Source organism: Cucumis melo, chromosome 2, assembly GCF_025177605.1.
Source record: "Cucumis melo cultivar AY chromosome 2, USDA_Cmelo_AY_1.0, whole genome shotgun sequence".
NCBI classification, from domain to species: domain Eukaryota; kingdom Viridiplantae; phylum Streptophyta; class Magnoliopsida; order Cucurbitales; family Cucurbitaceae; genus Cucumis; species Cucumis melo.
The window spans coordinates 17,609,892-17,624,851 of NC_066858.1; the positions used below are offsets into that span (position 1 = coordinate 17,609,892).

The 14,960-nt window shown below is 34.0% G+C and overlaps 2 protein-coding genes across 2 annotated transcripts; both read right to left on the minus strand.

The window, feature by feature from the left end:
* Window positions 1-3,201: 3,201 nt before the first annotated feature.
* LOC103501549 (uncharacterized) lies at window positions 3,202-4,840 on the minus strand. Its single transcript, XM_008465159.3, has one exon. It carries the CDS (start codon window positions 4,447-4,449, stop codon window positions 3,535-3,537), a length of 915 nt encoding a protein of 304 aa, XP_008463381.1. The 5' UTR covers window positions 4,450-4,840; the 3' UTR covers window positions 3,202-3,534.
* Window positions 4,841-4,900: 60 nt separating this feature from the next.
* On the minus strand, window positions 4,901-9,261 carry LOC103501548 (uncharacterized). The gene is made up of 6 exons (XM_008465157.3): window positions 8,971-9,261; window positions 8,726-8,858; window positions 8,254-8,357; window positions 7,460-7,604; window positions 7,241-7,381; window positions 4,901-7,015 (listed from the first exon to the last, which is right to left on the minus strand). The coding sequence occupies exons 1-6, from the start codon at window positions 9,009-9,011 to the stop codon at window positions 5,333-5,335; spliced, it is 2,247 nt and encodes a 748-aa protein (XP_008463379.1). The 5' UTR covers window positions 9,012-9,261; the 3' UTR covers window positions 4,901-5,332.
* Between the last annotated feature and the right edge of the window lie 5,699 nt (window positions 9,262-14,960).

The window sequence follows — 14,960 nt, forward strand, 5'->3', positions numbered from 1 at the left end:
TGAGACATTAAAAACTTTGTATGTGAATAAAATTACATCTAGCATGAGTTGAGAAAGTGAAGGAGAATGTCAATGTCTCGAATTGGTGATGATCAAAATATTGAAAGCAAAGTGACCTTTTAAGTTCTTTGATAAAACATTAATTTACTCTCTAACCTCTTATAAAAATCAAAACCTTAGATTCTTAGAAGTGATCATTATATTTGGAAAGCCTAGAGACATTCACATATAGAAGTCATATCATCAATCTGTAAAAGAGTTAACAAAATCTTAACAACAGGAATTAAAATATGCAAATTGTAAAAATGTAGAGACCAAAATATCACAAAATTTAGAGACCAAGGTATGATTTAACGTTAGAAAATATTATGCACTAAATTTTATTGTACAAATATGGAAATACGACGAAGGTGGTAGAAAAGTTTCGTCTTTGTACCCTAAAGTTATAGTTTTTGTCAAAAGAAAATATTCTTGAAAAGTCTTTTGATTATTATTGTAAGGAAATTGACTTAAAGGTACCAAAAATAATAATAATGAAATGCATAGTTTATGACAAAATTCACATATAATTGACATGTAGTAACAAATATGTAGAACTTCGAGTATGTAAATGATTTTAACATTATGTTTAGGGATGTAACATCCCCATGCAACTATGTAAAAAAGAATAATCATATTTATATTAAAAGTAGAGTTAAATTAAATATGTTTATAAAGAGAAATTATTTTAAATGATGAAACTTTTTAAAATATTTATAAATATGATAAAATTTTAAATCAATTTTATTTTGTAAATGTTTAATTAGATGAACGGTAATATTTAATAATATATTTTGTAAATATGTTAACTTATTTTTTTGCTATATTTGAAAATAATGATTTAACTCTCAGCAGTTTTAAGCATAAAATTGGTGTGGGTTTGGGTGGTTTTGTTGTACGAAGAAAAGCGTAGGCGACCATTGGAAAAATGAAAAACAAGATGAAAAGATTGTTACTATGGGCCTTCGCTTGTTAATAATGGCAACTACCATTCATAATATAATCCATAATTGCTCTCTCTCACATCATTATAATTTGAGATTATAGAAAATCCACATTGTACACTAATTAATCTTTAAAAAAAATTCAATTTAATTAAGCTCTGAATTGACATCAGCACCAAATTCTACCCTTAGTTTAATTGAAACCTACAAAATAGAAAAATAGAAACATAAAATCATGGAAATGTAGGAGGAATTTGATAGTACATTTTCGGTGCTATTAAGTACTCGATACCTATAAAATCCTAGATTAAACACATTAAACTGTACAAGAAAATTGAGTTAAGTTTGGTAAGACAATACATTTTAGGTTTTATTAAGGAGGCATAGGAGAGTGCACATTCCAAAAGAAAAATATCAATGTCTCACGAGTTTGGGTCAACCAACCAATTCAATAAATATATATTAATTGAGAATTAATTTAGTTGAACCGAAACAAACACCCTACAACATGAGTGTTATAAGTGTCTTTGATACCTCCATTGTTACACATAACCATAGACATAAACTTATTTTGTGTTTTATTGAATTAATCATTTATAGTACTAACTTACGTATCATAATACATTTGGCTAAGCACCACACTTGTACAAGAATCTACTATACAATTCATCTCAAAGCATCTTTGGTCTACAAGCCATAAATTAAGGCAAATCGAAACCCACAACCAAATTCAACACATTTTGGTTAGAATCTAATGCATATTAATTTCAAGAAACTATCCTTGTTGAAAACATGCAATGGAAAGAAGAACTGGATATACAAAAACATTTTGGTTAGAATCTTATGCATTGAAATTTTGAAAGTGTTAAAAATTTGAGGTCGATAGACTTGAATTAAATATACAATAAATATAAAATCGAAAATTGAATGATAGGTTCAATACTTTTTTAAAAAAAAAACTTTAGAGATTAAACAAACATAAAGTTATACAAATTATGTGACGTTGGTATGTGATTCAAAATCTTAACTATAGTGTGTTAGTTCGTAGCAAACAAAATTTTTTTAAGGGATGAATTGAGACCTTGTCTATTTTTATTATTTTATTTAAGGCACTTAGAGTTTTTAAATTTCTTCTAACATCCCTGGATTTCATGGTATTTATGAGGTGATTTCTTTGAATAATATGATCGACCTAATCTAAAGTGCTTTTTCCTTTTCTTTTTGACATGCATAATTTTATATAATCGAAGTTCTGTTGATGGATTTGGATGGATTGGATTACTAAGCTTCAAAATACATAGAATTTATGTAAGGAAGGAATGAAGTCTCTAATTTTAAAGTTTCTTTATGCTCATTTTAGGCCGAAATCAAACTATAATTGTCGTACAACGTATGATATACTAAAAAGAAAAATATTAGGCAAAAGTATTTTTTATTATAAAAAGTGGGATATCAAAGATTTGATCTAGGAGTAGATGTTGCTATTAATAATTGTGTAGCATCTTAGATGGTTTAATTTAATATGTGAGTACCCAATCTTAGAAAACCAATGAAAACAAACGTCACAAAATGTTCCAAACTAATGTGACATTAGGGACGACATCTATAATCCTCACTTAGGAATCAAGGCCACGACTATGCTACGATGTTGGGGTGGGAAAGGATCAACAAATAGAGGAGTTCTTGGTAATGCAAATAAACAATAGCGTGATGGATGAGACCTACTTAAATGTGTCAAAGGAGTTTCCACCGATTGAGTACCTTGTGATGTGTGTCATGTGTTGGCTACTATTATTAACTTCCGTTGATTTTTAGGATCGACTAATTCATCAATATTTTATTAAAAGAAAAGTTGCATGAATTTTTTTTGGGCTAATAAATCTGGTGGGTCAGAAACTGAAGCTTCTCGTCTCTTGTCTGCACCCCAACAAGCTAAGTCGTCCTTATCGAAATGGCCGAACGGCCCAACACAAACACTTGTTTTCTTTTTTGTTTCTTTGTTTTTCTTTTCCACTTTCTAAGCATCGCTGCATTGAAACCTGCATTCCAGGTCCCTCAAAAACAGCAATTATTTCCTTTTCTTTTCTTTTTGGATTCTCTCGTTCATCACTCACTCTTCACAAGAAACACAAGGGAAAAACAACCTCAAGTGAAACATCAATATCAAACTTTTGTCTCTCTGTTTCCTTTCATTCATTCAACCATCAAATCATAAATATATCAAATGGGATTTTGCCTCTAATTCATTTTATAATTTCTTAGCACAATAGTGTCTCCCAGAAATTCAACTTCTTTCCATGAACAACACAAACCAAGTGGAAAACAACAAAATTTGCAAAATCTAGATAGCTTTTTATGGGTTTGGTACATAGGCGTGGCTTTGATAGGCGTGCAATGTATGGTCAGGCCAGTGCTTTCAGAAACTCACTACTTTCTTCTTCATCACCACATTCAATACATACATACATACCCACCATAGAAAGTTAACGACAAAGCTGTAAAGATAGCTCTGACATGACACTAAATCTAAACTTCAGCCATTGAACTGCATTCACCATGAAGGTGAGGTACAGGGAGAGCCGGAGGAGGAAGATGACAGACCATTGTGGGTGTTTGAATCACTTCCAGAATTCCCCAGAGACCTGGCATCTCTCAATGTAACCGAGCAAGCCTCAGCCGGGAGCTTCTTCATCGGCGTTAAAGGAGGCGTATTGGGGAGTGAATGGATTGTACTTGAAGGAGATGCTACAATCTCATCTTCCTCAGAAGAACTACACCTTTCCAATCTTGAGGGAGAGGAACTAGGTGTTTCAAATGGGGTGTTGTCTCCTCTGCTTGGCCTGATTGCATCATTATCATAAATGGGGTTTGAAATGTACATAAAATGGTCACTGCCATTGGAAGAACTGTCATTACAAGCAATGGCAGGGCTTAGTTTACTCTGAGCACAAGCTTTCAAAATGGACACATCAGGTGAGGCTGAGATAATGGGCGATGATGGGAGGGATGGAGTGGAAATGAGGCCGATTCGACGAGGGCTAAGGGATGATTCAAGGGTGTCAATGTCGATAATCCGATGAAGTTGAGAGTTTTGGCTCTTGGCTTCAGGTTCAGCTACATCATCAACATTGTTGTCTTTTACACAAGGGACAGTAGGGAAAAGAAAGTTTCTGGGAGCACTAAGAACCCCATGGGCATACAAGCTGCTAAGAGAAATCGCTGATCGGTTGTTGTCCCCGCGAGGAGCTGAAGGCAGAGACTGGGAAATGTTCGTGGCGGTTGCGACGGGGTCACCAGACAAGTTGGAGGAAGTAGTGGTGGGTGGGGCAACTCGAAGCCTACGACGCCGGAGTAAGAGAGAGCAGTAGAGCTCGGCAAGCAACACAAGAATGAGGCCTAACACAATGGCAAGACTAACCACCATTATCAGTGTAGCTCCCAATATCACCTTGGAAGTTCCCTGCATCTCTCTCTCAAGCTTTCTCACTATCTGAATCTTTACTGTGAAGAGATTGAAACTTGAAGGGAAGGATGTAAATATGAGAATGTACTAAAGGGAGAAGAAAGAGGGGATTTTTTTTTAGCGGGAACTAGTCATTTACATTTGATAACAAATAGAGAGAGAGAGAGAGGAGTCAGAAGGAATCTTATGCTGTGGGGAAGAGTAGGACTGACAAATAGGAAGGCTTTTTATGTTCTGTATACGAGATGGAGAATTCACAGTTATATTTGAGGTCAAAAAGGTCTTTTAACTACACAGTTTTCAACCAAGAAAAAACCTTGGTTGAAGAACGGTCCAATGCCAATGATATTAAATCTTAAAAACAAAACCAAAATGTCTGCAAGAGAACCAAGATTGGCCCCATAATGTTTAAGACTTGAAAGAAGCAATAGGAGAGAGTAGATGGGGATGGAAATTTCAGGAGCAAGATGCTTTTTTTAATAAATTGATTAAACTAATAAAAGAGGGGGGAACTGTTTCTTTTAGATGAATGATATAAGCAGGCAGCCTAAAAAGTATGTTCAAGCACAACACTAGCAATCTCCACTTGGGAATGGGGTTGGGTTGATCTTACATTTAGCTATCAACATCTGTATCATTTGAAATTTGGAGTCACACTCGCTATTACAGGTTAATAGTATAAATCTTCAAAAAGCAATGGGGACTATATCAATGGGAAAAATGACAAGATGCAGCCCACATACACGCAAGGGCTATACAATGAGAAATGGTGAGAAGTTCGTGTGAAAAGCAACCGAAAGAGAGAGACACTTGGAATGCTCGAATTAGGGGCGCATCACTGGTTCCCAGGCGATTAAGATATGGAAAGGGTATATAATGGAACAGTTTACCTTCCTCTCAAGGCTGCAAATCGGGCAGCCAAATCATCGTAGTCAGGTAGTTTAGGATGAACATGTTTAGCTGCACTTGATCGGTCTGGTTGAAAGGAAGCAGCACGAGTAAATACTTTGGTTGCTTCTGATGAACCCAGATTATGTTCACGAGGTAGGGAAGCTGATCGTGCTGGTGGAGGAACTGTATCTGCCTGCCCATCAGCCCCGCCACTGCTAATTAAATTCAAAGGTGATTTGGCAACATCAGTGCCATTTTCAGGAGCAAGATGACTTTTAGGTTTCCTTCTCATCTTTCCTGGTTCAAAGGATGAAGGTTTCTTGCTGTAATGTATCAAAAGCTTGTCTATTATCCTTTCTTCTTCATCCCTTTCATTCTCCTGTTCGTCTACTAACAGCTGCAAGCCTCGTTTATCATCTCTTCTTCTACTACTTCTCGACTTTTTTCTCACCATTCGAATGTCCTCAGCATTGTCATCAATTGAATGACTAGAACGTGGCTTATGATGCCTTCTCCGTACCGATCTTGGTTTTGGCAGAGCATCAGGAGGTATCCGAGCACCAAACACATGATCCATCTCACCACCACGACTACTTGACCGCATAGGACTAGTAACCTGCCTCTCATGGTCAGGATGGCTGGGTTCTAATTGGAGGGCAGGGGCAGTCATTTCTGACTTGACAGGCTTCTGAGGATCTGTTGAGACACAATTGTTGTCATGGCCTGTACGTGATAGTTCTGAATGGCTCCTATCCTTGTGATCCTTCCTTCTAGAGTTGGGTTTTACATATGGAGGAGGGAGGATACTGTTGTAGCTGGGTTTCAAATTCTGTTTATCCTCCTCGACCTTCCCTTGTAGGACTGCATATCCATGCCCATTATGAGTATTGCCAAATGATGAGTCCTTTAAATCACTCTTAAATATCAAACCATTATGCCCAGTATGAGTATTACCAGATGATCGCTCTTTAATGTCACTTTTTAACTGCAATCCTGCATCACTAGGAGGAGCAAGACCTGGATTATTGTAAGGTGAAGACTTCAAGTAATTTGGAACAGTCCTCTCTTGGCCATTATGCACAACTGGTCGATCATCTGCATCCCCCAATACTTCACTGGACGAAGAACTACCCATTCTACTAGTTCTGAAGGCAGAGCCCATCATTCCATTTCCAGCTTCATGCTTACTAATAGGAGGACCTGGGATATTGTAAGGTGACTTCAAGTATTCTGGAACTGCCCGTCCTCTGCCATTATGCACAACAAGTCCATTATCTGCATCTCCTGGTACTTCACTAGAAGAGGAGCCGCCCATTCTACCAATTCTAGGGCTAGAACCCACTGTCCCATTTCTAGCTTCGTGCTTACTAACTGTGGAACCTTTCTTCTCTCCATAATGATTTATCCGGCCATCAAATTTCATGGGTGTTTCTTCTTTGCCATATTCTCTATTCTCATGTCCATGTCCAGGTAATTCTTGCCTAACCTGAAATTTGGGTTCTTTTCCTCCTGAAATGGTACTGTCGCTAGGATTGACAAATCTGTGCCTGCCATTTGCATGCTCAAAATTTTCTTTGTATGACACACCACCATCCTTCCCCACTCTTGGATCAATTTCCCTAGCATGAGAACTTTTGTCTACCACAGCATTGTAAGACCCTCGATCTTTAGGTAGGCCCTGCAGAATTTGGAGACAGAAAGTTCAAATGTTAAAGAACATCTAACAATTTCCCAATACAACTTATGAATTATAGTACGACAGCTAAAATGCTGAAGACCAAAAACCCATTCAAATATAAATTTAACAAAGTTCAAAATTTGTTACTGTCAAGTTTCAAGGGGTCAATCTTGTTTTTTGCATGTTGGAAACTAGAAAGCAGTAAAATAAGGAAATGGGGTGCACCTGAGCATAGGCTGGGGGAGTGGACATTCTCTTCTCGAAACCCACAGAATCCCACTTAATTGAAAACTCCAACGCTATGTCTTGCAATAACTGGACTTTCTTCTCCAATGTGGAAGGTTTGGAAGCTAAATTCTCAACAAACTATAGAAAAAGAATTAGTAAGTAGTCTCTCATTAAGAAAGATCCAGGAAACCTGAAGGTTGGCTAATTAGGTATTACCTTTTGGTTTTCCAAATGTTCCAAAGAAGCTCCAAACCTCTCTTGAAAAATTTGCCTGAGCTCACGCAATTCTGGCAAATCCGAAAATCTAGCAGCGGCAAACATTAGAGAAGCAATAGCCTCACAACATTCGTCAGGGCATTCCCTGTAAAGAACAAACACAGGGAATCAGGAAACATAAATTATCCAATATAAAGTCAGAAACCAAATTTGTACAATGATATAATCCTCCTAAACCAGAAACTATATAACAAACCCTCCCACAGCTATCACGATATCCAAAAAACTTCATCCAACTCCAGAAACCAACCAAAAACCAACCTACTATCCATCCATTGCTCTATTTCATCACACATGCCAGACACCTCAAATGACTATGTCATCTCAAAACCAATAAAGTGCAATAACTTTACGTTGGATGGCAAAGCAGAACAAAAGAATACAGAGTGTACAAAAGAATGGTGCATATCATACTAATGTCCTAGGCCAAATCTAAGGGAAAAATCTAAGAGCCAGTTCTGAAATTCGAAGAGTATAGATAGATTAGCATACAACAAAATATGGTGCACTGAAAATTCAATCAAATTGTCAACCCTCATCATCCAACTCTTCTATATTAACATTTCTCTTATATTGGTAAGGGACGCCAACAGTTATAATTTCAAGCTTAGATATTAAAATGTGTATATGAGCACAATAAAGAAAATAAGCAAAAAGAAGAAAAAAAATATGCTTATCCGTGTGGAACTCTAAGCACAATTCACAATTCACAACACATAAGCATGATTCCATACCTCTGCTTTTGCATGATCGGAAGATGTTGCAGCACAGTATCACATGATTGTTCTACGAAATCATAACAGGACGAAATTGTCAATTCAACTAGAAGCCCCTCAGCCTGTTTTACATCAAGCAACAGTCTCATTAAGGCAATTATATGATAGATATACCACAATAGTTAGCATAATAATCAGAGAAAAAGCAACAGAATTCCATACTCATTTACAAATGTTCGAAGATCAAAGACCAAAAATGGAATTGAAAATTGCAAGAAATTAGATATGGTTTGGAGACATAAATAAACACTTGAACAACACCACATAAACAGTGAATCGTTCCAAAAAAAAGGAGGAAAAAAAAAAACAAGCCCTCATAACACTGCTCATTTTATGCTTACACCCTATGAGCATTAAAACATTTTTTAATAGAAAATCGGATCAGAAGCAAGGAAGCCAGCAATTCTTTCACATACAAAAATTAAATTACCCTTCCATAAGCATTAATGTCCAGCCCATTTGCCAGTAGATCAGCAATATCTTTCTTCAAAAATTTCAGAGTAGCTTTCTTCTTCCTCCGAATCACATCGATCCGACTTTTGGTCAATTTAATCAAGGATTTGCTGCAAATAGCAAGAAAACAAAGCATAACCTCATTTAAACACTCCAGAAACTAAAAAATTAAAAAAGAAAAATAAAATTGAATACAGAAAAAAATAGATCGGGAGTAAATACCACTTGGATGTAAATCCCCGTCCGAGAATCCCATCCAACATCTTCAGATCTTAAACTTCCCTACAACGCTTGAAAGCTATATTACCTCAGCCCCCAAAACCCAAACGAATCATCAGCAAAAACTGGAAAGAAGAGAGAGAAAGAGAGGAAGAAATGGAGAGAGAAAGAAGGAATGAAGTAAAATGGAAATACGTTTAATAAGAGAGAGCTGAGGAAAGAAGAGGAAGACGACGAAGCAATGGAAAAAAAAGAAGAAAAAAGAAAAAACACACTGTGCCAGCAAAGGTATCTTCCTAAACCCACTCGAGTGTGCCGTTCACTTTTTTCAAAAATCTGTCTCAAATACAAAATTACCCATTTACCAAAACTACCCCTTCTCTTTCGGTCTCGTACTAATAATGCATTTGAACGTTGGATGGGTATTTTCGGAATTGAAATCCTCGCCTTGGACCTACCGTAAGAATCGGCGAGTGAAGATGAAGGCGAGAGAGAGATGGTGGGCGTTGGATGAGATGACTTTTAAAATGGGTCGTGGATGCTTGAAAAATGGGTTAAGTAAACGACGGCGTTTGGTGTTGAGCTGGAACGCAGGTGGTTTTAGTGTAATTTTGATGATTCGGATTTAGGGATAAAAGAGGGAATAAATAAAAGTTTGGAATATATGGGGTTGGGTTAAGCTTTAGGTCAGCGGCGTCAGACACCAAAGAATTTAACGACCGTTATAACAGTTGTTTGATTGACGATAATGTGAGTCAGCTTGGTTGCACATGGTCATGTTGCTGTTTTTTTTCTTTTTTTTTTTCCTTTTGGCGTCCTTTTGAATCAAAACCACACAATAAAACACAGCTGTGGAAGGAATTTGAAGGCCTTCCCATAATCCCATTTATGTTTTATTTTTTTATTTCTTATATATATATATATATATATATATATATATATATATATATTTCATTTCATTTTAGAATATTAATAATAGTATAAAATACTATCCAAATTGACTTACCGTCATCCTATACTACCATTACGCTTTTATTTTCAAAATTGTTTCCAGTTTGTTTAAGTTCTAAAATGTTACTCTACTAATTTTGAAACTATTTTGATTTTACTAAAATGTTACTCTACTAATTTTGAAACTCTTGAGTTCTTGCTAATGTCTACTTTTGACTTTTAACACTAAATTTAAAATAAGTTTGAATGGTGATGAAAAATAGTAAAATCAAAATAGTTAATAATTTATTTTATTTTATTTTATTTTATCTATTAAATTAATTAATGAAAAAAATTAAAAAAAAAATGCTAAATATATTATTTACTACAGAGAAAACGAGTTTAAAAGTATGAAGTAAGTTAAGTTTAGAGATTAGGCGAAGTCAAATAAAAGAGGTAGAAACTAATAGGTAAAAGTAGAAATAATTGGGGTAACAATGTGTGTACGCAATTGAAAGCACTTTGATCATTTACTACACGTTTACCTCAAATAAATAGCTGTGTTGAATTGATGATGGATGATTAATACCAATCCCAATTCCAAGTATTGATCATTACTCTTCTTCAAAATCTAAAAAAAATGCATTTATTTCCCGTTTTTTAAGACCAAGTTTGAATTTGATATATCAACACAGAACACATATATTCAATAGACGCTTTGGTTTCTTTCTTTTTTATTTAGAGGGGCCTTGATTATTATTATTATTATTATTATTAATTACAAAGTGATGTCAAATTATCTATTGGATTTGTTGAAGGATAGAGTGAAAACTGAAAAGGAAATAAAAACAACCATGATGTTGATGTTATCCAAAATATTTTTTTAAAAAAAAATAGTAAGAGTGGCCTTCAAATGAGAGAAGTTCCATAGCCATTCAAAAAAGATAGAGACATTGTCTCTTGTCCAAAAGTGAAACAACGCCTATATGGTAACTTATTTTTGCTCAATTCTAGTATATGTACCGTAGTTACCAAAATTCAAATTAAAAATACACCTAACTTGTTACAAGACATCAGCTAGTAATGAGTATTTAAACCAAAAAAAATTTAGCCTAAAAAAAATGAAAACCTATATATTGATGTGATGTTTGTCAATATCGTCACAATTTAATAATTTAGTCAAAGACCGCAAAAAGTGTGAAAACTATGAACTTTAAGAATATAATTAGAGTTACCTTGTATAGAGTTATATAATGATATATTTAAAGAGGGATGTTCGTGTGCAAAAGTTGGCTCATCAATCTTGGAGGTCGATGCCAAAAGCAAGGTTAGGTTAAAGGCCCAACGACCCTACAATGGTCCTATTTTTCGTATTTATTCAACCGATCAAAAAACTTTAATATATATTATAATATCATTTCCAAATTATCACAAGTAATTATTTAAAATAAGCTTATCATTATATAGTGACAAATACATGTATTTGTATTAACTATAATTAAAATTGACATTACAACAAAAACATATCATACATAGAGATATGATATACAACTAGATGATACGTTGGGTACGTAAAATCTTATTTTCTTTACTCTTTTGGTTAGCTCCAATAATTTATTGATGGATTCTTAAATTAATTAACGGTAACAAAAACATTGTCATCAACTTTTTAAATACTTAAAACGCCTTTAAATTTATTTTAAACCGAAAATTATTAATAGAGTATGAGGAATGTCAAAAGAGTTTTAAAGTTTGAAATATTTTAGCTTTAACTGCACAAAAACTTTTTAAAAGATTGGGCACCATCTAATTAATTAATTCTTTAGTGGGGAAAAGTTTTCAGAGAGCACTAATTTGCACTTTAATTCTATGGTGCCAAAGTTGTGTACCAAACCAACTCTATGTTTGAAGAAGCCATCATCTCCATTAGAGAATTACCAATAGAAATGCCCCAATGAGAGGGGATATACCATTTTTATATATTTATGATTTAAATAAATTTAACAACCCATATCCAATTTTTTCTATTGGTTAATCAACTTTAAGCTTAGTCAAGTGTTGCAAGTTTACTTTTTGATATACTTACTCACTATCTAAATAAACTAGAAATCCATCCAAACTAAATTCATTTCAATAAAACTCTAAGTCATTGACTTTCACAAGTTCCATCCTTACGCAAATTCAACTATTGAACTAATCTTAAAAACTTATAATTTTAAACAAAATTTCATTGCTAGCCTTGTAATTGTGAAAAGAGTTTATTATAAAAGAAAAATCTATCGACTTTGAATGTATCTAGATAAGTATATTTGATGATTTTGTACCACTTATTTATTTTCTTCTTTTGAGTACAAAAACATGGAGATAGAAAACTGAGTCTTGAACCCTATAGAAGAAGATGATAGCTTACATTAATTATACCAATTTAAAATAATTGATGCAACTTTTATAAAAGAAAAATGAATAATAAAACAAAGATGGCAACATGGTCTATGTGGTGACACATAGACAATTTTAGAGGTAAATTTGATTTTATTTTTCACATTTCTATAAGGACAATGGAATGTGGGTCTACTGAGAAGGGCTAATTTATTATTTAATGCTAAGTCAAGTATTTAAACCAACCAATTGAATGTCTAAAAAGAAAAAAGAAAAAAAAAAAGAAATCAATTGAATTGTCTGATTAAACACACAAAAAAACAAATGAAAATTTTAGAAAAGTAGGAGAATATGAGAGAGAGGAACTTATTATAAAATTGAGTTTTCTTAGTATTATATAAAATTGAGTTTTACTATTTTTTTTTTATTTTTTTATTTTTGAAAGTTTAGTTCATTTCTTATAAATAAGTATAAATGAATTCAAGTATGCTAACAAAAACTTAACTCAATTAACACCGATTGCTAATGTATATTGAAAATCAAATGTCTTCGGTTTTACACATTTTTCACAAAAAAGAAAAGAAAAGAAAAGAAATCTGGTGTTTTTGTGTAATCTTTTGTTTTTCATTTCTTTTTACAGTCATAACAAAACAATATTACATTAGCACATGCCAAGAACCACGCTTGATTCCTATTTACACATTCTTATTCAAACATAATATTAATTAAAAGGAACAAAAAGAAAATGGGTTTGTTCATAATAAGCCAAAGAGGCAAAGTTGATAAAATAACACAACAAATTAAAAATATTAAGATTTGTGTAAAATAAAACAAAGAGTGGAAGACAGAAAGGGTGGAGCATGCGTGTCCGCGTCAGCATAAGAACAACCGACCAATCCCTAAATTTATCCATTAAATGATTGAGAAATTGTTCCCTTTCCAATACAAAATACTATTCTATTTCCAACACAAATATATATTTCAAATTGTGAAAATTAATGTTAATGTTAATGTCAATGTCATATTAGTATAACAATGAAGCTTTTTGGTCAATCTACCACATCATATGGTTTAAACTTTTCGGGAGATTCTATAATTAATCTCACAAACAAATATGAAGAAAACGAAAAAGAGACAACTTGGTCTGGTGGAAATAGAAGTCAGCCGAGGCTTTGATTTTACATCTTACTCTTTTTCTTTTTCTCAATAGTTTATAAATGCAAAGCTCAGAGCTAAACATGCATGTGAAAATAAAAGAGTGAAGAAGAAACATAAACATCATCAAAGGATTTAAAAGAAAAATGATCAATCACGATAAAGGTTTTAAGCATTTAGAATGTCGTTTCAAATGGTCTTTCAAGCTCGATTAATTTGAGACATGTGCGAAAGTGGACACAGCACTGAGAAATTACAAACAAGAGGAGAGATGCTTTTATCTAATGACAAGAGAGAAAGCAACAAGCATGATATCATTTTATTGCAAGTTTATGGTCACAATCAAAGTAGTTTTCAAATAATAACCTTCGAAATAGACCTCCCAATGGCATCAGAAAAGCCAGATAAACCCGAGGGGAAAAAATCGAGATGGGTCTCCGAAAAAGATGTGCCACTTTTCATCTTCCTTCTTTCTTCACCAAAAGCATTTCAAAAAGTTGACAAGAAAATGGAATAGGTAGTTTTCTCGATCAAGCAATTCATGTCGAACAAGTCGCTCTGAAACCATATGCTGAGGAAGAATGTCACTATAAAAGAGCAAGGTTGAGACAGAGGCTGCAGGCTGGACAATTAGGGATAGTAGCAGCCTTACAAGCGACCTAAACAGATTCTGCAACCAAAAAAGAAAAAGAGATGGTTCATTGTTGATTTTTCAATAACTGATAGTTGAGGATATGAAAAAAACTAATTGACGTATTGAATATCAGATACATATATGTTGTTATCAAACAAAGAAAAGGAATGAAGAATCAAAAGAGATGAAAAAGCTGTTTAGATGAAGTTGATAGAACATACCATGAGTTCCTATAAGAGAGGAAGCCAAAGCAGATGCCCTGTGGATGGATGATTCTTCAAAAGAGAGAAAGGGAAGAACAGAAGTACGTGGTTGAAGCTGCAAATCATCAACTGCTGCTGACACTGGGACCTGCGCACTTTCAATATATCTGGCAAAGAATGAATGTTTGACTTGTACCCAAAAAGTTAGTTTGCAACCAACGAATTTTTAAAGTTAGGAATTTTTAAATATAATGCATCCTGCAAAGTGAGAACCATTATATAGTATATTCAGTGGCTATCTAAAAAGTCAATAACTACATAAATCCAACCTAAATTGATAAAAGAAATGATTCAGACTGCAAGTAGAGTAGATTGCCTATTTCTGTAAGCATGCACCATACAAATTTATACTTTGATATTACACTGTCGTTTAGCCGTAGCTAATCATGACAGGCCTTTGAAAAAGGGAAAAGGCTTTTTTCTCTAATAGTTAATAATTGCATCCAGTCACGTTCTTGGAAAACAAGGAGTTGCATAAAAAAAATAATGATAACAAAAAAGACCAACTGTAACAAATCGTTTATGGGATTTGTGTCGATATAGTAATGTGAAACCCCTTGTGCTACCCGGCGTCAGCTTCTAAAGATTTGCTCTGAAACTACACTCAAATATAGAGTAGAAACATAGTAACA